Source organism: Pinus tabuliformis, chromosome 7, assembly GCF_031772625.1.
Source record: "Pinus tabuliformis cultivar Carrire ecotype Pingquan chromosome 7, CPIR1, whole genome shotgun sequence".
NCBI classification, from domain to species: domain Eukaryota; kingdom Viridiplantae; phylum Streptophyta; class Pinopsida; order Pinales; family Pinaceae; genus Pinus; species Pinus tabuliformis.
Window position 1 is genome coordinate 1,366,532,357 of NC_142293.1, and position 25,624 is coordinate 1,366,557,980.

At 32.0% G+C, this 25,624-nt stretch overlaps 1 protein-coding gene across 1 annotated transcript; it reads left to right on the plus strand.

The window, feature by feature from the left end:
* Positions 1–1,159: 1,159 nt before the first annotated feature.
* LOC149252693 (peroxidase 27-like) lies at positions 1,160–3,489 on the plus strand. Its single transcript, XM_089454237.1, has 5 exons — positions 1,160–1,384; positions 1,513–1,701; positions 1,811–1,814; positions 2,839–3,000; positions 3,095–3,489. Exons 1-5 carry the CDS (start codon positions 1,160–1,162, stop codon positions 3,487–3,489), a joined length of 975 nt encoding a protein of 324 aa, XP_089310363.1.
* Positions 3,490–25,624: the final 22,135 nt, after the last annotated feature.

The window sequence follows — 25,624 nt, forward strand, 5'->3', positions numbered from 1 at the left end:
TCGAAATTTTACTGCTGACTCAAAATTTTGAAATTTAATAATCATAATTTAAATTCCCAAACATTTTTGAATTTACTTTCAAAATCATATCAGGTTTTCCAAATTTTCCTGCTGAAATTATAGCCTTGTTAGAGTACAGCTATCATTAACGTTTTTTTAAATTGCTACACTCTGGATTGGTCAATTCTCAAGGTTGCGCTTCACTCTTTCATTATTTGCTGAAAATTCCGTGGATGCCATAAAATATGCTTTGGGCATTTACTAATATTAATAATTACCCGCGGTCGGGACGGACTACTTTCTGCCTCCCTACCTGGGTTCAATCCCTGGTTGCATGGACCTGGGTTGAATCCCTGGTTGCATGTGGGTTCAATTCCTGGTTGCACGTTTTCAGCTGCTTTGCAGTTTATATCTTGATCAATCTTCCTTCAATTTTCTGTAAATATGTGTACATTGTAAATTCAATTTCACCCTCTGTAAATATATGTAAATTGTAAATTTTAGGTTAATACAGCTTTTTCTAGCCTTTTTTAAAGGGACTCACCCCTCATTTAAAATATTAATAATTATGATCATGGAATATTGTGGAATGGTCAACTGTCGAGCCTGTGCATACCTTTCTCAATGTTTATCAAAAGTCAGTGGATACGCTAAAAACATTCTCCAATTATCTTAGCAATAGTAAGAATGATGATCATGGAAAACCCAAGATAAGGTTTGATGAACAAATCAAAACAATAACATCTAACGATGTTTGCCCTAATGCTCCGTCGCGTATAAATGCTCTCTCACTTGAGAAATTAGAAAAATAATAATAAAACAGTTTGGTGTCAATGTACCAGCTAATGAAAATTGGGTACAGAGAATATAGGTCAATCATCGAGAAGATAAAACGCCATATAAAGAATGCGAAGCTTCAGAATTTGTTAATCAGAATATCTATAAACAATTAATTTGCAGTGTGGCTTGCGAAATGGTTCTCAACAATAACAGCTCATATCCACCAACCCCAATTATGAGTAATCTTATCCTGCTTTTGTCTGCGTTGATTAAATCAACATGCAAGTCTCCGCTCAAGTACGCATTCTATAAATAGCTTCGCTCTAAAGGGTATGTCATACTATTCCATTTTGCAAATTCTTCCTCGTTTGGGAATATCATGAAGAGAGGTACAGTTAGAATTCTGATTACTGCACTTGCAAGTTTTCTTGTATTTGCCTGTGCATCTTCGGATGCAGGTGGAGGACTCCCACTGAACTTCTATGACAAGACTTGCCCCGCAGTTTATAAGACAGTAGAAAATGTTGTTGGACAGTACATCTCCAAAGCCCCAACTCTGGCGGCTCCTCTTCTCAGAATGCACTTTCATGACTGCTTCGTCAGAGTGAGTTTTAAGTTTTCACCTGCGCTATCGACGTCCTGTATATTTAATTACCAATAATGGTGCATTGAACAAGAATAACATTTACATCATTTTTGGATAAATAAATTAATATGTTTAACTGGGTGAAGGGTTGCGATGGATCGGTGCTCTTGAATTCAACAAATTCAACGAAAGCGGAAAAGGATGCGATTCCTAATGTGAGCCTGAGAGGATTCCAAGTCATTGACGGAGCCAAAGCTGCAGTGGAGAAGTTATGCCCGGGAGTGGTGTCATGCGCTGATATTCTTGCACTCGTCGCACGAGATGCTGTCCATATGGTAACACTCGTGTTCAGTCATAACGCATGCTTTACATTTCCCTTCCTCTTCAATCGTCAGTTTCGCTCGTCAGTCTCCTAACATGATATTTAATTCATGCAAATAATAGTTGGGTGGTGTTAAATTTGTAATTTCAACGCAGCTGTACTGCGCTCCCCAAAACCACCGAACAAAACCACAAACCGCCCAGAGGATATCGCACCACCTTCCAGCGAAAAGCTGTTTCCGTATTCTTGGCTCCGATACGATTTGGTAAAGACATGTGACTCTCACCTGACGTCAGCATCTCTGACATATCGGGAGGTAAAGGTCAGCATTAAAGTGGCTTCCGATATCTTTCTTCACCGTCGGATCTGCTCCCGTGTTCTCTACCGTTGATCGATTGAAGCTGCATACAAATCAACGTCAAATCAAATTGCGTGGAGTGAATGTCAAATTTTGGTTGACCATACGTTTTAATTAATGAAATGTCATAGTGGTAGGTAGAATATTGAAGTTTTTATATATTGCACGTAAGTTTTTTTATGTCGAAGGTATGGTACATTTAAAGATAGGCATGGTCAGTTTTTTTTTACGCAATGTAATACATAAAAAAAGGAGCTCGTATTTTTTAGTTAGTTGACTTTTTGGTAATATGTGAGAGCTCGTGGTGAAGCGAAAAAAACATGTGTGGTATGTATTGAACGCACAGCAGTGCGAGAAATTACACAGAACAGGGTTGTAATGTCTTGTGAGGCATCGTAAAACAGAGGAGTAGCAAAAACCATGTGTGGTTTTGCACAGCAGTGCATAAAGAAAATGGTGGAGCGAGTTTTTTGCAAGTCTGTGTAATTTTTTTTTTACAGCAGTATGTAAAAATAGCTTTACACCAGTAAAAGTGAATGGAGGTTTTACAGCAGTAAATGTTAATGGGAATTTTTTCCAGCAGTGTAAATTCTCATATGGAGACAGAGTAAATGTTTTTTTTGTTTTAATGAATAGAAATCTTTCATGGTGGTGAAATACTCTGTTCCTCAGTGAAATTTTTTTTAACCTTCTCTGTGCACAAGAGGATCCTGTGGAGGTAAAACAGAGCATTGCCTGTGTGTGTTTGAATGTTTGGTTTTTGATATTTTTCCCATCAAAAATAACCAACAGGTGGACCATTCTGGAACGTTCCAACGGGACGCAGAGATGGAGTGGTGTCTATCCAGAATGAAGCTCTCACTAAACTTCCTCCACCATTCGCGAATTTCACACAACTCACATCAATATTTGCCAGCAATGGTCTTGATGTTAAGGACCTTGTTGTGTTATCAGGTAATTAATTCAGCATTCTCTTCTCATTTGTTATTTTGGGACTCACTTATTAAAAGTATGGCATCGTAATCTCATGACTTATGTATAACAACAGGCGCCCACACAATAGGGACGTCCCACTGCAGCTCCTTTAGCAGCAGGCTTTACAATTTCACAGGAAAAGGGGATACAGATCCATCCATGGACAAATATTACGTTGCTCAACTGAAGATAAAATGCAAGCCTGGAGACAGTAAGACCATAGTAGAGATGGATCCGGGAAGCTTTCGAACATTTGACACGCTACATGAATGTAAAGAAAATAGAGGTCTCTTTCAGTCAGATGCTGCGCTGCTCACAAACAGCGAGGCAAAAGCATATGTCAACACGGAATTGCAGGGCCCGTCGTTCTTCTCAGATTTTGCAACGTCGATGGAAAAGATGGGCACAATCGGTGTGCTAACGGGCACTGCAGGGCAAATCCGAAGAAAGTGTGCTTTTATAAACTAACTTGGCCTTGACCTTCATTCTCTTTGCATTGATGTTCGTCATGATGTGAGAATAATAAGCCCAACGCCTGCATTTGTTACTCTCTTTGAGTAATAATCTGAACGTTTCAGGCTCAGGTGTAAGGTGCTTCTCAAATTTAATCGCTGCTTTGTTGAAGCAATAAATTTGTATTAGAGTTTTATGAAAACCAAAGTCAACGCAAACTAAAATTGGTTGTTTATCACGATTAATAATTTATCGCTGGATTATTAATTACTTTCTTGGACTTTCTAATATGCAATACTTTTAAAATAAATATAAAATATTTAAATATTATATATCGTTGATGTTGGATTTTTGTTGGGATTTGAAAAGTTATATGGTTATTAGTGTGGGTTGTTGGGAAACTAATTCAAAAGATATTAACCACATATGTCTAAAATCTAGAATTATAAATATATGTTTAGTTTAAATAATAAAAGTAATATATATGTGTGTGTTTTTAGTTTAATTTATAGATAAAATAGTTGTATACAATGTCAAGTAAGAATTTGAATTTTTTTTTTAATTTTTTAAAATACATTTTTGAATGCATAAATGGATTAAGTTACATGAAAAATGCTTTAGATACAAATTAAACAACTTAAACTCAAGTTTTCAAAAAATCTCTACCAAAATTAATTAAAGTTTATAAGTTAACTAAAATTATTTTGTTTATTTTGTGTATATAATTAATTAATATTTATATAGTGTGTAATCCTTTTTATCCAATGTAACCCATGTGATATTGAAATTCAATTTTCAAAATAAAAACTACGCTCCTAAATCACGATGGAAGATGGAACAAACAATGTACTTAATATATAATATACAAGGTAGGTTTATCATAAAAATTTAACTGTTCAGCGTGTTGGTATATTATTATAATAATATAATAATAATATAATATTATTATAATATTATAATCAAATATTATTAATAATTATATAAATATTAACAACCAAATTATTTTATAGATAAATATTATAATAATAATATAAACTCCTAATAATATTATAATAATATTGATTATATTATTATTATTATAATAAATATATTTGTATATTATTATAATAATATAATAATATTACAATATTATTATAATATTATAATCAAATATTATTATTATTATTATTATGTTTTATTATTATAATAATAATACAATATAATTGTTATTATAATCTAATATTATTATCTATTTTTATTATTAATTAATATATATTCAGAGTTTATATAATTATTATAATATTAATATAATATTTATACAATAATATATATAAATAATCTGGTTGTTAATATTTATATAGTTATTAATAATCTTAAATAACCCTAATAATTTTTAATGCGGTTGATATAAGTCTATCCAGTACATTGAAAAATGTGATTGATATATACTTGATATACGCCTATTGACATATATCAACCATATTTACGGTAGTAAATATGGTTATACTAGTATATAATATACCAGGCGGGTTTATCATAAAAATTTAGGGGTTCTAGGTATTGCAAACTAATAATACATACCAACAACTATACTTCCAACCACAAAACCATGTTGTTGATTGATCAGGTTGAGCAAACGCAGAGGCAGCCGATTCGATTGAACAGAGCTTACTGCTTCACAACTATGACGGCATGATTGAAAATCTATAATTCTCTTCCTGCAATTAATTTTAAAAGAGTAATTTATAGCTTTTTCATTTTTTTACTTACGGATTATAATTAGATAACTTGAATTCCACCTTGCCCATGAGCGTTTCCATATTATACCTTAGCTGAAGCAAATCATTTGTTAGACTACAAACTGAAAACTAAAAAAGGAAAAGAATTTGAAAAGAACGGGAAAAAGAGGTGTGGTTCATTACTTCATTGTCCCTTGTAACCTCGTTTCTTGCATTGTGAGACATAAATCATTAGGTAAAGAAAATAATTTGTCACATAGAAAGTGGGAAAAAATTATGTACAAAATTGAGAAAGTAAGATTTTTTTTCAAACGATTAATTTGATTGATGTTTTTCATATCGGATTTTTTTATTGGCTATTTTTATATATGAAATTATTTATATATTTAAATAAAAATTACTAGCTTTGTTATTAAATTCGCACCCCATGGCAACAAACATAAGTGAGATTACAATGCCAATTTTTGATACTAACCCATATTAACATTGACCAAACCCATTACATTGAGACACATCAATTCAAAAAAATTACAAAACCACAAAAGGATTAAAAAGACACTATAACAAGCAAGTTTCTGCATGCACATTAATCATTTTCAGTTACATGTTTGTTGAGGTTGATGTCCCTCTTGCTTGATCTTGTCCTTTAGGAGTATCTTTGCTAAGCTTGAGGTCCATCATTAAATCCCGAGGTGCCTCTACTTCATCTTCAAGCTATGACATCTGATGTTGTAGGGCCATAATTTTATCAGTTTGTTCTACATTTGAATGATACAATTCATAGAATTTGACCCGCAAGTCATAGTGAATCCTCTGTAAATCTTCATGAGTAGACAAGCAGTGAGAACATGGGCTCCGTGTTGATGAAGTCTCATAGATGGAATCATCATTCATCATGATATGCAAACATAAACTTTGAGAGCTACATACCACAAGGGAAAGTGGAACATACCTCCCCCAAGGAGATGACACAAAGGATGATGTTTTCCGAAATTAGAAGAAGAGGAAAAATTTCGAAGATGAATTTCCATTTGGGGGTATCGTAGTCATATAATGCATTGTGTTGGTCCAATAGGTCTCTTTCGAAGTCACGAGAACAAAAGATAATTGAATAAAATCCTAGAAACCCAATATGGAGAGACTCCCTCTAAACCAAATGCTTCTTCAAAACACTAGAGAGAAGACCAAAGCATTATTGGATAGACCCCTAAAAGAGCTACAAAAATTTCCAAAAAACTAGAATTAATACTCAAAGCATTGAAGTAAGAGCCCATCGATTCACTCAGAGCCAAATCCTTCATCAAAACACTATAGAAAGAGGGACCAAGGAACTGATGGAGAGAACCCTCAGAGAGTCACAATCAATTCTAAAAATCTAGAATTAAAACTCAAAACATCGGAATAGGAGCCTACCTCAAAGGAGTTTCCATGTGAACCTTGTCTAGTGTTGATTACCAAATTAGAAACTGGAAGACCATAATTAACTTCGTAAAAAAGGGACCGAGTCAATCTGAGACTAATCATGGAGGAAAAACTAGGCACTGCTGGAGTAGTTTGAGAACCAGAGAGTCCCTTTCTCCAAATTTCCCACAAACAAGATTGTCAAGTCGGCATATGCCCTATCCAAAGGATAAGAGAATGAAATCTAAGACAAAAATATTCACTGAGTCTCCTTCGAAATGAACTCCTCGACGCCTCATTGAAATTTAGGGAAAGAGCCATATCCAAATAAATGGTCCTCAAAGGTGGAAAATCAATCAAAAAACCAATCCAGTCACGAATGATGCAAGAGCCGGATGGGAGTCTAATTTATCACTAATTTCCCTACTCAACCTCATGGTTCTCATCATTCTACCATTAAATTTCTGAGTGCTTCTTCCAAAGAAAACCATCATGATCCTAAGCGAAGGTCGTTTCCAAGATCTAGTTAGATAGATGTAGCAATAACAAGCATAAGAGTATGAGGGAGCATCAAATATATGGAGGTGGGCCTCGTGTGATGCCATGTCAAGGGGAGTCCATATATGCTTATGTATCCAAAACATTAAACCTTTGAGGAGCCTACTAGGGGAATAGAGGGTGGCACAAAGAAGAAGATGGGGAAAGGTAGGGGATAAGGAGAATGAGGGAAATGAGGGAATAGGAGGGGATGGGGAAAAGATAGGGTGTAAGGAGGGTAAGGGAGTTTTAGGAATAATAATTCAAAAAAAAATATATTCATAAAAGGGATATTCCAAGGGGAGGACCAAAAGCTAATATTCATGAAACCTTAGGGAATGGGGTAGAAACAACCTAAGTCATTGATTTATAGCTTGGTACCTTTGTTAGAGTGCTATATTTTCTTGTGAATCGACATCCATGTTATTAATACTAAGGATATGATATAATTATTCAAAATGGAAGGGTTCTACAATCCTTTAATTCATTGGAGCACCTATCAAAGGGAATTATCATCTGGGCTACTTTCCTTAATGAGATAATGAATTGTAATTGTGAGTCCCCAAGTATAACAATGTCTTTGATTCCTTTGTATTTAGAAATGTGTAAACCTTGAAGAAGGCCATACATCTCAGCCTGATTGTTTGTTTTCCTTCCTAGGCCCCATGCAAATTTGATTTCTATTATTCCATCAGGATTGAGTAATATCCCTCCCCATCCTGCCACACCTATATGAAATTTTCTATTTTATATTTTTTTATTTTCATTATTATATATGAATTACTTTAAATATTTTTTTTATTATATTTTTTTCAAAATTTTAAATAATTTTTTATTTAAATTATTAAAAACATTATAGTAAAATAATGCATAAAAAAATAAATAACTAATGAATATAAAGAATATGTATTAAAATAAAATTTAATTTTTGAAATAAATAAAGATGCACACCACACAAAAGATATTAGTATATTACATTTCAAAATGAAAATACATAACAAATATATAGTGCATATGAGATCCAATAGATTATAAACTAGGAGATTGTTTGTTATTTCAGCATAATAACTATGACCGTCATATTATTATCTATATAAAACAACCAACACACACACACAATGAAAACATATATATATATATATATATATATATATATATATATATATATATATATATATATGTGTGTGTGTGTGTGTGTACAAACAAAAAGATGATGAAGATACTAACCTCCTCCCTGAAACTTTCTTATCTAATAGCCTCCATACTAAGTCTACCCATATCTCTAACCAGCATAGAAATTCCTAGTATGTCCATGTATCCTCTCATAGCTCAACTTTACTTTAAGGGCCAACCCCTCCTTCAACATCACGTATAGGCTAAGTTTGAGCATATTAAGATAATTCTAGAAAAGTGTTGTGTTGCGCCATGTTTTATGTCAAGACGGATATGGATGTCAATGTTTATTTGATGGTGTATGCTATGAGAGGATGGTAGGTAGGGGGTGAGGCATTCACCAAAGAGGATGAAGCCATGGAAATGGTGATCTAGGAGGATGGAGACTTGGAAATAGGTTATGCCTAGTATTTTCTTTATATTTTGTAGATCCATGACCCATCCCCTCAAGTTCACCAATTTCTGAGCATTTCACATGGTGAACTACCATAAATGTTGTCGTTATTTTTTAAGGAAATACATAGGCCCCTCCATACTATTGGATGGAGGTTTAGTGAGTACCATAAACCTATTATGCATCCAGTGGTTTATAAGTGGTTGGTAGGTTTTTCAATCTATAGAAATACATCTCTCTATAACTAATAATATGAGTTAATTGAGCTTAAGGATTTGCAATGGGAAATACAATTGTGTCTAGGGAAGTAGCGAGTGATAGTTGTGAGGGAAGGGATGTGTGGTACGTCTTTTTGTAACTATTTTGGCTTTGTTTTTTCTCCAAACTTCATATTCCATATTAATTGTGTTACAACTTAATAAGAGAAAATTAAAATTATATTCATTTTTTTCATTTAAACAAATTATAGATTTAATGAAAAAATAAATTCCATTTATAGTTATCTAAAATTAATTGAAAAATATACTGCAAGATTTTAGCATAAATTTACTACCACCACATTTATTTAATAAATGTGGTTGGTATAAAACTATAGGCCTATATCAATCTATCACATCCACAACCACATTGGTAAATTTGGTTGAAATTTTCGGACAAGAATTAATAAACATTATTATTATTAGTATTTACTTCAAAATTAGATTTAGTATTATAATAATTACTTAAAATATATATTTATTATTATAATTAATATTAATATTATTATATTTATTATTATTATTATTAAATTTATTTTTTTTTAATTATTATTTACTATTAATAAATGTAAATTTAATTATTATTATTATTATTTACTTAAAAATTAGATTTATAATAATAATTATTATTATTTACTTAAAAATTAGATTTATAATAATAATAATAATAAAATATTCTTATTTAATTATTATAAATTTAGTTGATATTATTTAAATAAATATGATTATTTTTATTATGAAGAAGAAGTTAAAATTAGATTTATTATTATTATTTCAATTAAATTTAATAACAATAATAATAATAAATAAGTTTAATAATAAAATTTAAATTTGAAATGTATTTGTTTATAATTTCCTTTTATGTTTATCATTATTATTTTCATCATTATTTATATAAACATATTTATTATAATAAATATGATTATTATAATTACTATTTAAAATCATAAAGAGTTTTTTTTTTTTTTTTTTTTTTTTTTAATTCTAGACTTCTAAAAATACAAATTTCCAAAATAAAAAGGTAAATCCTCTAAACTTCCAAAAAATTATAAAAAAATTCCCTAAATAAAAAGTAAACTCTCTGAACTTCAAAAAAAAATTGTAACATAAAAACCAGAGAGAGAAAAAAAAATACGCAACATAAAAAACTAATTAAATTAAAAAAAGATTATTTTTATTATTATTTTTATTAAATTAAAATTAAAAAAATAAAATAAAAAAATTTACATGTAAGTGAGAGATGAGAGGTCAAAGGTTGGAGGTCGAACCATTCTATTTCATATAACAAAACAAAAGTTCCCGACCTTTTGACTCTCATCTTAACCGAGGTCGGGTTGCATTATGCAATAGAGCGAAACAATAATTGTCCGCCCCAACCTCCCGACTCTCGACTTCCCTCTCATCCTGACCTCCCGACTTCCCTCTTTTCCTGGCCTCCCGACTTCCCTCTTTTCCTGGCCTCCTGACCTCCCTCTTAACTCGACTCTCCTCCACGTCAAGCTCCCACTATTCGCTATAATATATATTATATGAATAACATCCCAACTTCTAACTAGCTAACTAGCCACCCGTTTCTCAGGTTAGAGGTCATACTTTTGTATTTGATAAGGCACCACAGACATTCCCGACCTTCCAACACCCATATTGACTGGGGAAACGTTGCACATGATAACACAATATAAGAGCAATCTCTCGCCCCCGACCTCCCAATTCCTAACTTCCCTTTTAGCTCCACTATGCAGTGCGTCAGTGTTGTGCTATTCGCTGCAGTATACATTATATGAAGATTGTCCTAGCTTCTAACCACCAGACTTGCCACCCCTTTCCAAGGTTGGGAATCGGGCCTTTCTCTTTCATAAAAAATACTTGCCATCTTCCCGACCTTCCATCTCCTAACTACAACGCCATGCGGGAACACATTAAAAAAATATGAACTTTGTTATTCTCCACACCTGACCTCCTGACTGACGACCTCCCTCATACCCTGACCATGTTGAAGGTAAACATCGCGCCTTCTAACTACCCAATTGCCTTGCACTCTGAATAGCAATAAAATATTTTATATTTCGGTATACGTGCCAACCATAATTATCTTTCATGTTTCTCTACTTATTTGTTTAAAGCAAACTCTAAAATAGGAAGCTAACATTTAAAAAAAAAATCCCCCAATTCCCATCACATAACCTCACCTTGATTTTTGGACGCAACTGGTTGAAACGTCTCGTCACTTGAATGATTAATTAACACATCTCATGCCAAATTATTGTTGGACATCTGAAGGATCTCAAGGAAATATAACAACTTTCCTTCTTTACACTCCCCATTTTGCACTTTCTCCTCCACAGCCTGTTTACAGTGACTCTCTAAAACTTATCCCTCGTTATAAACTATCAAGTTCAATTTCACTACAACCATTTTGATTTCTAGTAAAAATACATTGCCATACACAATTGATATATCTCATACAAAGCTGATTTCTTTTTTATTCATATGCAGGGCACAACATGGGAAAGAAAGGTAAATCCACGATGTTAAAGCAAGCCATACAACACATTTAAGAATGCCTAAAGGGAGAAGAAAATCATGAAACATAGCTCTGCAATGTCAGCACAGCTATCATCTCCGACACCACCTTCAAAATGAAAATGGAGGGTATGATGAAGTGGGAAGAAATATATAATTTCTTGGAGAATAGAAGATGGTGGAATTCTGAAACTTCAAGTGAGGAAAAAAAGTTAGTTTGAAAAAATTAGAGGTACAAACTGTACAAAGTTGTTGCTACAGCAAAATTCTCTCTTATTACTACATGGTTTCATGGGCCATGCGACGTCTGGATTTTCCCACCCCTAGTATAGTAGACTCCAACAAAAATTTTATAGTCTCCTGGAATCCGCAAGTAATTTCAACAATTTACAAGCTTAGTCCTCCCGAAGTCTCCCTGACCACCAAGTTTCTCAATAACTTCAACAACACAGTGTTAAGGACGTGTGAATGAAATTGTGAAAAAAGTGTGAAATATTTGTTACGAGAAGATAGAGAAGGCTTCAAATTTAAGGCATCAAAACAATATTTTATTCTCGTTTTCAAAAGACCCATTAGGTTCCTCGTAAAAATGTTGTCTTTTCTATATGGAGAGAAAGAACATGAGCATTACAAATTGTAATGGATATATTTAATGCACATCCTACACAATGCCTCAAAGAATTTCAATTGGGCTGAAATTATTTCTTAGAATATAATAGATGCCCTTATGTTTTCCATTATGTCTCCTCTGGGATATTATCACGTCTTTTGCATGTCAACCTACATTGTCGATATTATAATTTCTTATGTTATGTTTCCTCTGATGAAATGGAATTACCCAACTAAGAAGGAACTCCCTATTCATAATTACGCCTCAATTTTGTGGGAAAGTAACTTAAAATTTAACTTTTATGATATTTGTGATTATTTGATGACTTGTTTCCATCAAATTTTATTTGGCAAAAACCCCCATAGGGTTAGCGAAGGACTTAAAGAGGCCTTACAAGAAATAGAAGATTTATTCATGGAAGAATTATTCGCATATATCATAGTTTGTGGAAGTGAAGCTAGCCCTCATCCTCTTCCTAGAAATATTCTAGAGAGAATCAATTTAAGAGAGGTAGCCAATCAAACTTCCTTGAATAGACAAGCTTGGAAATTGAGCAAACTTCAGAAGAAAATCTAGCCAAACTTCCTAAATCACTTTGGAAACGTTTTCCTCAAGGACCAAGGACATGCATTTTAGGAAACCAAAGAACTCAACCATGTTTGGTTTTATTCATTTCCCTTTCATTAGTATGACACTCACAGAATCATCAATGACCATTATAGTGATGTTAGCTACATTAAAAGCAACACACACTAACAACCCCCCTTGATGAAATTTTCATTAATTTTGACCAAGTTTTTCAAAGAGGGAAACTGCTGAGTAGTGAAGATAGAAGTAAAATCTAAGAGTTTAGAGAAACTCTTTATGAGTACTTCCTTAACTGGAAGATTCTTCATACTGCAATTGAAGAGATGAAATCTCTTGAGATTCTGAAATACAATTTCAATGGCATTATTTTAGAGCTTGTTTCAACCTCCACAAAAATAGAAGAATCCCAACTTGAAAATGTTCTTGATGCTTATTTTACATCTCTATAGACAAGAACTACAAAAGGAGGAACTCCTAAAGAAAAATATTTGGACATCAAGATAGAGCAACAGGACAAAAGGAACAAACAATTCACAGGTCATAATTAAGAGAGACCAGAGAAAGAATAGCTAAAAGGAAAACATAGTTCCTTTGGTGAAAATGTCATGATTATTGCCAACCCAGCTTAAACCATGAAGGCAAATACACATTCGAAGAAAATTAATGAGGTCCCCCCTGTCAACCTTGATCTCTTTCTCTCACAGGGAATTCACTAGGGGAGAAATACCATACCACGAGGGTTCATATTGGGGATATATATTGAACAAAAAATGACATAATATATTGGGGATAAAGGGGTTTTATATTGGCAGGTATAAAAAATGGAGCTCAAAGTTAATGAAAAAATATAAAGGGTTATAAAAGTGTTAATGAGAAAATGGATACCTACAATATCTAGTGAAATTAGGGGTTTTTTAAATTGGGAAGGTGTATTGGGTTCGTATTGGTAGGAGGTTAAGTAATGTTATTTTTAGAAGTATTTTCCAATATGTAGTCAAATTAGGGGTATTGTTTAGTATGCCATGAATGATATGTCAAAGGCTCATTAAGTGAATCCCCTATGCTTTCTCTAGCTGATAAAAAGTCTTTCCTTAGCAGTAAGAACAAGTACCAAGATATATATTCCACATAATTTGTATGACACATCCATGACTCTAAATTCTAAAAAAAGTCCCTCATGAGTCTATTTTATTTAGACCTGTCACTGAAGTACAAATTGTTCATGAAAGCCTTCCATCCCTCATTAAGTGTTAATTTAATGCTCAAACATAGTTTGTTGTCAGAAAACAAAAGAAAATAAAGCTTGATAGTTTCAAACCCATTTCAGAATTCAGTTCACAAGCAACAAGAAATGTTGAGGAAAAAGCTAAAGAATTCTACTAGGCCCTAGGAGCCTTTTTAAATTACAACCAGAACCATGTTTATGAAATCTCCACCTCCTACAAGAAAAATCTGTAGAAGATAAAACATATTGTTGAAGTCTAAAATTGTTTCCTTTTTACAATCCTTTTTCCATCTCATTTCACCTTTTTGTCGCCATTTTATAATATTCTTAGCATGCTTATGGTCAAGTTCAACTCTTAAAAAAGGTAATTATAATCCACTATTAGAATCTCTATTTCTTAATGAATTATAACGAAAACATTCTTACAGTAACAAAATCATAAACATTTTGCAACTAATGTTGGTTTCCACAACAATATTCATGGTTAGATAGGTTGCAACAATTCAATAAGAGGATGAAGACTATCTGGAGATGAAAAATGTCCACCATATGGATAACCACCTATCAACATGATTTGGCAAGCTACGAGGATTGAGAAATCTAAAAGTCAAATTCAAAGTCAAACTATGAGAATAACATGTAACGGTCAAGTAAAGGCAGCAGAGGAATATGTCGACATCAAGCAAGTGCTTGGAAAACTTCTTCAACTGTTGCGATATGGATCGAGATCAATCATTTATGAATTTCTCTTTCCGTAGCAAGTCATAAAGAGATTCAGTTTCAAAAATAATCGATCTGATAGATGTCAAATTAGCTCATTTCATGTCAACTTAAAACTCTTAAAAATCATTTTATGAAGTTTGTATAAAGGTTGTAGGCTAAGACAGGAAAAACAAGTTCAGATGTTAAGTTTGTAATTTTTTTATTGTGAAGACCGATGATACTCTATTCCAATTTAATATAATTATTTTGTTCTTAATGTGTGTGTGAGTGATCTTGTGACTGATAGCTGACTTGTACTTACGGGAGGCCCCCCTGTCCAGGTGTGATGGTTTGTTTATAATTTTTTTTTTGCATTTTTGTCTTGCTCATAGCACTGTAGTTTATTTTAAGAATTTTTTTTCACCATAGTTACATTTTTTACAATTTTCATTTGAATGCAGAGTACTCATAAATAGGAAAACACTAAAAAATTTATGATCTTGAATGCATCTTCTTTCCAGCACTTAAATGTTTCATAGCTTAATTCTATTTCTTAAATGATGAGAAAATACTCTTTAGGGGTTAAATGAGCACAAAAGTAATTATTATAAAGTTATAAGCTTTCCATGTCTACAAGTGGGAATTAGATCCCTTTTATTTCCATTTCTCTTTCATGAAATTAGCATATAATTTCCTTACTACAAGTAAGTGTATAATTTTATTTATGCAATATAGTGTAGAATGCTTTCAATTATGCAAAATAGAACTAGATTGTTTTTCTTGAAATTGGGTTTCTAGCATTACCTTTCATGCTATTAGAAGTAAGTTTGAATCCTGTAAGTTAGATAAATTTTCAATTTCTGTAAAGTAGTGAATTTCAATTTGCTTGATTAGGATTTGATATAACTTTGAATTGAAAGAACATGTGTGTAATTATTCTCTAAATTGCATCAAAAAAACACTTTTCTTTTCTTAGGTTAATTTCATCCTTAGAAATAATCAATTCATAGAAATAATCATAACATGTATAGTGCACATTCATCTCACAAGTACATGAACCCTGGTTAACAATTAATGAAGTAATTTAAGAACAATAAAATTAGCCAACATTTTGGCGTCATCGCCGGGGAGGTTGATATAACATTCTATTTTTGATTTGCATATCATTTTAGGTACATTCAACTTTTTAGATGCATAATTAAAGCATGGTAAAAATCATTTATGCATAGAGAAAGGTATTTTAGGGGTAGATTTATAAGTAGAGGTAGAAGTTCAATACCAACATCACCACTCACCCCCACTAGACTGTGTAGTGCCACACCATCCACTCATACTCGCATCCCATCATTGGCAAGTAGACATAGACTTCCTGAGGTGCATAGATATGAAATCCAACCAAAATATTCACCAAATTCCTCTATCAAATATATAGTTGAAGAACCTACATCCCTAACAGAAGGAGTAATTTTCCTCTCTTCAACAGGAGAATAACTTATAGGACAAGAACTAGAGGTTCCTAGTGAAGATGAAGAAGAAGAAGAAGAAGAAACTTATTATAACATACCATTAGTAGAGGAACCAAAAGAAGAGCTAGACGATCCTATTATAGAACCTTATATTAGCTCTGAAGAATATCCAATGGTAAGGGAAAGAGAAGGAGAAGTGTATAATGTAGACGTTGGTGAACTTAGGATTGGAGGTGGAAGAGGTAGAGGAGGAAATAAAGGAGGAGGTGGAGGTCAAGGTGGTAGAGGTGGTAGTGGAGAAATAGATCCTTATGGATTTCCCATCTTTGATGAAGATACCACAACCACAATGAAGAACATATCACCATCCATCATTCCTAATTTCCATGGTTTGAGAAATGAGGACCCTGAAACATTTCTTTTTGAATATGATGTTTTATGTCGAACCTATGACTACATGCTTGATCCTCAAAAATTGAAATTATTCCCAACAACTCTTAAAGATGGATCACTTAATGGTTTATGGATTAGGAACACATACAATTAGAACATGGGGAGAAATTAAAAATGTGTTCTTAGAAAAATATAAGGATTATTGTATGGCCCATAACCTTAAAGATGAATTCTTTAAGATGATGCAAAAAGAGGATGATAGCCTTAAAGATCAAGTTGAAATATTTTCTTACAACATCAAAAGCGCTAAGATGTATAATTTGGATGATGAAACACTAAAAACTCTTTTGTTAAAATCCATCAAAGATGAATGGATTGATTTTATTAATTTTATGGGCAAGGAAGATGTTTCACAACTTTAATTTTGAGAAATATGTGATTTGTGTAAACATATATCAAGGGCTAAGGCTAGAACTAGAAAACATCTGAGAGATCCTATGATATCAAGAATTAATAAATCTACAACTGGAACAGTAATTAGAGTTGAAATAAGAATTTTTCTTGATAATTTCAAAACAAATATCCTAGGGAGTCTTAGTCAACAACTAGATACCCTTAAGATACAAAAGAAGAAAAAAGCGGAGAATGTTGCATTATTTATTTTTTGTCCCGAGTGTAGGAAGAAACATGCCTTAGGAGAATACCCCCTTGATAGTATAGAAATTTGTGTCATATGTGCTGAAAATCATAACATGAAGGAATGCCCTTCAACACCTGGTCTTAAAGTTGTTTTCCGAGATGAATCTGGAACAAGCAAAGTTGAATATCTTTTCGTTATTGCAAAAATACCATGGCAAAATAAATAGTCAAATATGAGTCAGGGTTTCAATACTCAATCACATGCACAACCACAAAACAATTGGACTACACCCATGCCATGTCAACCTTAACCCCCAAAATTTCTAAATCCATCATGGGCACAAGGATAGAAAAATCCTTATGGAAAATATCTTCAATATCCTCAATTCAAACAACCATATTCTTCTTTTCCAGCGCAATATTATCCTCCTCATCCATCTCAACCTTCTCAATTTCAAAATCTAAATCAACAACTTTCATTATCATTTCCTCAAAAACCCAATCAACTACTTTCCTAACCACTTCCAAATCCAAACAATAAAAATCAACAAGTTATTTATAATGTTGAAGGACACAATTTTCAAGCTTGTATGATTACCCCATTAGGTTTAAAAGATGTTCAACTTATATCTAGTAGGGTTTTACAAAATAAGTCACCAACAACCACCATCCAAAAAGATAAAGAGGATGAAGTTCATGAGAAATATGCAAATATTGATGAAGAAAATATTCCTCTAAAGGAATATGTTCCTATACCATCAAAGGGATGAGAAAATAATTCAAGCTCCTACATTTCCTCTAGTAGAATAACCTTCTGTTTCTTTGCAAGATCCACATTTTCCTGAAAGGCTCAAAATTGATAAAGGAATAGAAAGGAAAATTGTTTTACTAGATTATGATATGCTAGATGAACTTAAGAAAATTTGAATTAAAATTCCTTTATTAAAACCTATAAAGGAAATATCAATATTTGAAAACACTATTAAGGAGTTATGCATTAGAAAACCAGGAAGAAAAAGAAAAGATATTAAAAATATCCAATTGGTAGGAAAATTTGTTGAGATCATGATAGGAAAACCTATTGTTCAAAAATATTTAGATCTTGGTAGTCCCACTGTGAAAATTCATATCAATGGTATTGAGATTCCAAACACTTTGATTGATCTAGGAGCATCCATTAACATCATGAGTAAACAAACAATGGAGAAATTAAGCTTCCTAATCTTCAATATAATCCTACAGTATTACAATAAATAGATAGATGTGTTATCAAACCAAATGGAATATTAGAATATGTGTCTGTTTTTCTAAATTCTTGGGAATATCCTATAGATTTCATGATCTTAACTAGCAAGAATAATTTAGGAGGCCATCCATTGATCCTTGGAATACCTTGGCTAGATATAGCTAATGCATTCACAAGCTATAGATATGGTGATATGTATATCTCTGATGGAAATTACACTAAGAAATTTACATTGTATCCTCCTCCAAAAACAGTAACTAAAGTAGAAAGTGAGATTTGGATAGATGATGATAATGAAGAATTTAATTATTTGCAACCAATTTATACTCTTTCACAATTAGATGAAGAAGACCAATTGATAAATTTAATGAACAATAATGATTATTCTTCATATTGTGAGCAAGATCAAAATTTTCAATAAAAATGCAATATCGAATATCTATCATCTCACCAAATGGCTTTACATTCTATGGAAAAGTTTCAAAATTCTCAAGTAGAAATTTTTTCAGATAAAACATTAAATATTAACAATAATTTGGAAGAATTTCAAAACATAAAATTGATACAGATGCTACAAAAACACTCTTTTGCTTATGCATGGGAGTAGACTTACATGAAAGGGATTTATCCTAAAACTTGTATGCATAATATTTATATTCAAGAAAATTCCAAACCAATTATACAACCTCAGAGAAGGATGAATCCTAATATGAGAGAATTTTTTTAGGAATTACAAAAGTTACTTAATGTGAACTTCATCTATCCAATATTAGATAGTCAATGGGGTTCATCTTTAGTGATTGTTTCCTAATAAAAATGGGAAATGGAGAGTGTGTGTTGATAGGGAATTAAACAAAGCTAATTTGAAAGATCATTTTCCACTACCTTTTATAGATCAAGTACTAGATACCTTGGCAGGAAAGAAGTATTTTTCATTTTTATATGGTTGTAGTTGGTATAACCAAATCCAACGAGCAGTAGAAGATCAATATAAAACTACTTTTACATGTCCATGGGGAACATATTCCTATAGGGTTCTTCCATTTTGATTATGTGATGCACCTGCCACATTTCAAAGAGCAGTCTTAGGTATCATTTCTGATATAATCCATGATTGTGTGGAAGTATACATGGATGACTTTACTGTGTATGGTGATTCTTTTGAAGAAGTTATTGAAAATTTGGAAAAAGTTCTTATTAGATGTAAAGAGTCAAACCTTTCATTAAGCCATGAGAAATGTTTTATGATGTTCAATGAAGGGATTCTTTTAGACCACCATATTTCAAGTGATGGAATTAAAGTGGATACATCTAAAGTAGAAATATTTTCTAAAATTTAAATTCATGTTTGTCAAAGATATGTAAGAAGTTTTCTTGGATTTATCGGATATTAGAATATTCATAGAAAATTTCAAAAAAATATCCTCTCCACTTTTTTAAACTCAAAAAAATTTGTGATTTTTTTTGGAATTCAAACTATCATAAAGAATTTGAGACATTGAAACAAAACATTACTGAAGCACCAATTTTAAGAGGACCTAATTGGGTTCTTCCTTTCCATATTTATATTGATGCTTTAGATAAAACTCTATGAGTTGTGTTTGGAAAAATTTGACTCATGTAGAGTTAAATTACATTGTAACATAAAATGACCTTTTATTTATTTTGCACGCCAATAATAAATTTAATCATTATATTACTAGTTATGAAACTTTCATTCATACAAATCATTCTACCATTATATATCTATTGAAAACTAGTCACTAATGGTATAGTTACAAGATGGTTGCTATTGTTTCCAGAATTCAACATTACTATTCTTGATAGACCAAGAAAAGAAAATAGAGTTGCTAAATTTCTTTCTAGAATGCAAAATAATAATAAGGATGTTCATGTAAAAGATATCTTTCCTGATGAATATATTTTTGCAGTATATACTAAAACACCTTGGTTTGCAGATATTTCTAATTATTTTTCTATAGGAATGTTACCTCCACAACTATTAGCCAGAGAAAAGTGATCAAAACTAACACACCTTATGTTTGGATAAATGGAGGATTGTACAAAACTGGACCTGATTTGATTATCCAAATATATGTTTGAGAAGATGAAGTACCTGAAATAATGAAATATTTCCATGATGAGCTATGCAGATGACATTTTTTCGATAAAAGAACTACTTACAAAATCCTTCTTTTGGGATATTATTGGCCATCCACTTTTAAGGATGCCAAAGAATATGTCAAAAATATGTGATAGTTACCAAAGAATGAGGAATATTATTCCATCGGATGAAATGCCTCTACAACCATAGGTACTTGTAGAGCCCTTTGAGAAGTTGAATCTAGATTTTTTTGAACCAATAAATCCTCCATCTAAACAGAAATGGTACATACTTGTTTGCACAGATTATGTTACAAAATGGGTAGAAGCTAAACCTCTTTTATTTGAAATTTGATATCTTGTAGTCACATTTCCTTTTGAGGATATTTTTACTTGTTTTGGTATTCCAATAGAAATTGTATCAAATCAGGGTACTCAATTTACATACAAGTTGGTGCAAAATATCATGGAGCATTATAAGATCAAGCATCGAAAGTATACCCCATATCATCCACAAGACAATGGACAGGTGGAATCCACTAACAAAGTACTTGAATCAATTCTTACCAAGATTGTGCATTTGCATAGGAAGGATTGGGAAGCAAAGCTTCCATAAGCAATATGGGCACACCAAAATAAATAGAATAATACAACTGTACATACTCCTTATGAGCTTGCATATGGAAAGAAAGTTTTGTTTCCAATTGAATTCCAAGTCAAGACCTTCATAACGACAGTTAAATTGGTGCTTGATCTATCAAAAGCTCAAAAATGGAGATTATCACAATTGAATGAGATAGATGAGACCAGACAAGATGTTATTCAAAGAACCAACATATTTCAACACGAAATATCTAAGTGGCATGACAAATTCATCAAAGCTAAAAAGTTCAAGCAAGGTGACTAGTCTCTTCTTTTTTATTCCAAGTTCAAAGATTTTCAAGGGAATTTTAAAACTCATTGGCTTGGTCCTTATGAGATTGATACTATTTTTGATAATGCAGCAGTCAAAATTAAAACTATTGATGATGAAAAAAGTCCTTTCCTTGTTAATGGTCATCGATTAGCGGTGTATCATAAACCACTAACAAAGGAAGAATTTGTCAAATACTTGTGAGAAAATTCTGAATTTAAGTTGGTAAAGGAAGGAGATTCTTCTCCTCGATCTCCAACTTCATTGTACTTTTTTCAATATATATATGTGTGTGTGTGTGTGTAATAACAATTAAATTATAATAAAAGTATAAACATGAAAACCAACTATGTTTGCATGTTTATATGAAAAAAATTAATTGAAAACTAAGATCTCTTGGCAATTTAGATTTTTTAAAACCCCTCTTTCTTATCCCTATTTCTGTATATCCTTCTTTTTCTAATAAATTTTTAGGTGGAAAGCAAAATTTCTTAAGATCAACATTTTTATTGGGTACTAGAATCAACAACAACAATAAATAAGTTTTCTCCTAATCAAACAAAGAAAAATCAAGAAATGATAAGAAAAACACATAATTCCTATTATTCTGTAGCCGAATCTCCAATTCTGCAGAAAAATTCGAATTCTACAACAAAAGAATACCAAGTGAATCACAAAAACAAAGGTATGTAAGAATGTCAAAATTATATTTCAGATAGGAAGCTTAGGTTTTAATTTATGGATGGTTGTATTAAAAAGTTGAAGACCTTATGAAATTGCTATCAAATTTAGGATCGTTATACCCTATACTCTCATTATTACACTTCCAATCACATCAAGTCCAATCGTAATCAAACACATGACACCGATCCTTTGAAATCGGAATTGGGAAATTGTGGAAGGTACAATCCGGAAAAAACACAACTTCTTCTATTAACACCTTACCTTGCCATCATAGTATCTTTGTTTCATATTCATTCTGCTCACATTGAATTTTCATTTCGTTCATTCTCAAAGTCTCGATTATCCCTATAGAAAGGAAACAATGAAATCTGAGACTACTTCTCATGATGGGAACGTTTGTTTTCTCTGAACCAAATGGAGTAAAATTTCTTCAGGCATATCCAAGGGTTAAAGACCAATTGCAACAAGTAGGATGACTTCTGTTTTTTGAGAAATGTGATGGGTATGAGACAGAAGTTACCAAAGCCTTTGCTCGAGCCTTTGATAGAGTTGAAGCAGAGATAGGAGATATTAAGCTCATTCTCACATAATCTATTTAGTAGAAGCAACATGACTACATAGAAATGGGGAAAGTTGGTTTAAGAATATGATATTAAAGAGAATGACTGGGTCCATTTCCTCAAAGAACTAGGTATGGATTTATACATCTTCAAAAAGGGTATTCTAGTTATAACACTAAAGGGGAAATGGAAAAATTTGTTGCTAGTTATTCAAAAATTTGTCTCTTGTGAACGTAGATTTGTGACTCTTTTTTTCTACCATGTCAGGCTCATTATGCATTTTTTTGATGGGTATGAGATTAATTTTACTTACTTTCTACTTCAAAGTCTTAAGAAAATGGAATTTAGCATAGAGAGAGAGTATAGGTCCATTGGTGACTCTCTTTATCATCACAGGCTGATTGAAATCCTTATGGAAGCACATTTGGAATCCATAGGAGATAGTTGGTAAGATTTCTTAGTTAGAAACCATTTTGTATAAGTCCAAGCACTAGGGTTAAAAGAAGTCACCGAAAGTCAAACCCTAACCGTGGAAAAGAGAAAGTTGAAGAAAAAAATTCAAGAACAAAATGTGATCAAAACACTAGAGGAATTATTTGAAGATGATACCCCATTGTCCAAGTACTTTGGGAAGTGTAAACATAAAAATGACAAATAGGGTCTTAGAAGAAAGAAATATAGCTCAAGACTGAAATTATCTGAAGAAAAGAAGGAAAGAGAGGTCAGTAAAATAAAAATACTAGACACTGGAAGCTTAGAAGTGAAATTGAGGAGAAGAAAAATAATTTCAAAAGTTTCAAGTACAAAGTCACAAAAAATGATTGATCTAGAGGAAGAAAGGTATAAAAAACCAACTCACACAGCCAATCCAACGTGGAAAACTCCAAAAATTGAACCACTCTAGCAAGAAATTTATGATTATCATGTAGAATCCCTAGAACAAAGGCCACAACAAAGGGAAATAAATTCTCAATATGAAATGGGTGAAACTTTAGAAATAAAAACTCCAGAGTAATAACAAAAAATCAAAGAAAGCCTAAAACAAGACATATATGAGTTTTAGGATCTTAACAAACACTTAATACAGGAAATGGAAGCATCAAAAGTTCATAATGAGATATTTAGAACCCAAAATGATAATATATTACTACACCTCTATCATTGGTATAAGAAGAATATGAAATTTAAGGTTCAAAGCAAGTTTCTTAAAAACAAAATCAGAGGATTACAAAGCAGAATTTTGATGAAGAAATCAAGGACCACTTTCAACAGTAAGAAGAATAAGGAAATCACTAGTCTAGATGTGCTTGCACAATGTTCAAAAATCATACATTAAAGGAGATAAGAAGAACTACTTTTGAATTTTTGATGCATGAGGACATGCAAAACCTTTGGTGTGGGGAAATGTTGAAGTTTGAAATTGCTTCTTTTTTATTATCCTTTTACCATCTCATTTCACCATTTTGCACCATTTTATAGAAATCTCAGCATGCTCATGGCTAAGTTAAACTATTAAAAATGGTAATTATCATTCATAATTAGAACCTCTATTTCTTAATGAATTATAACGAACACATTCTTACAGTGAAAAAACAATAAACATTATGTGGCTAATGTTGGTTTCCACAATAATATTCATGGTTTGACAGGTTGAAACACTTCAATAAGAGGATGAGGACTACCTAGATATGACGAGTTTCCATCATATGGATAACCACCTATCAACATGACTTGGAAAGCTACAAGGTTTAAGAAATCTAAAAGTCAAATTCAGAGTCGAACTCTAAGAATAATGTGTAGCAGTTGAGTAATGGTAGTAGAGGAATAGGACGACATCAAATGAGTGCATTTAAGATTTTTTCAAATGTTACGATATGGATCGAGATGAATATATTATGACTTGATCTTTCAATAAAAAGTCATAAAGAGATTGAGTTTCAAAAAGAATCTATCTAGTATATATCAAATTGGCCCATTCCGTGTCGACTTAAAACACTTAAAAATCATTTTATCAAGTTTGAATAAAGGTTGTAGGCCAATACCTGGAAAATAAGTGAAGATATTAAGTTTTTAATTTTTTTACTATGAAGACCGGTGATACTATGTTCCAAATTAATATAACTACTTTGTTCTCAATTTGTGCGTCATAGATCTTGTGATTGATAGTTGACCTGCACTCACAGGAGGGTCCCATGTCGAGGTGTGAGGATTTGTTTATAAATTTGTTTTGCATTTCTATCCTGCCCATAGCACTATAGTTTCTTTGAAAAAAAATCATCATAGTTACATTTTTGACAATTGTCATTTTGATTGCAGAGTACTCATAAATAGGAAAACAATAAAAAGGTTTTGATTCTTGAATGCATCTTAATTCCATCACTTAAATGTTTCATAGCTTAATTCAATTTCTTAAATGATGATGAAATGATCTTTAGGGGTCAAATGTGCACACAAGTAATCATTCTAAAGTTATAAGTTTTCCATTTCTACAAGTAGGAATTAGATCATTTTTATTACCATTTCTCTTTCATGCAATTAGCATATAATTTCCTTACTTCAATTAAGTGTAGATCTATTTCTGCAAAATAGTGCAGAATGTTTTCAATTCTGCAAAATGGAGCTAGATTTTTTTCTTGACATTGGGTTTCTAACATTACCTTTCATGCCATTAGAAGTATGTTTGAATTCTGCAATTTAGATAAATTTTCAATTTCTGCAAAATAGTGAATTTGAATTTTCTTGATTAGGATTTGATATAACTTTGAAGTGAAAGAACATGTGCATAATTATTCTCTAGATTTCATTAAGAAAACATTTGTCTTTTCTTAGGTTAATTCTATCCTTAGAAATAATCAATTCATAGAAATAATCATAGCATATATAATGCACATTCATCTCACAAGTACATGAACCCTGGTTAACAATTAATGAAGTAATTTAAGAACAATTAAATTACCCAACACATGGAAAGTAAAATTGAGAAATCCAAAGTTTTCAATGAATAACGTTGGCAGAAGT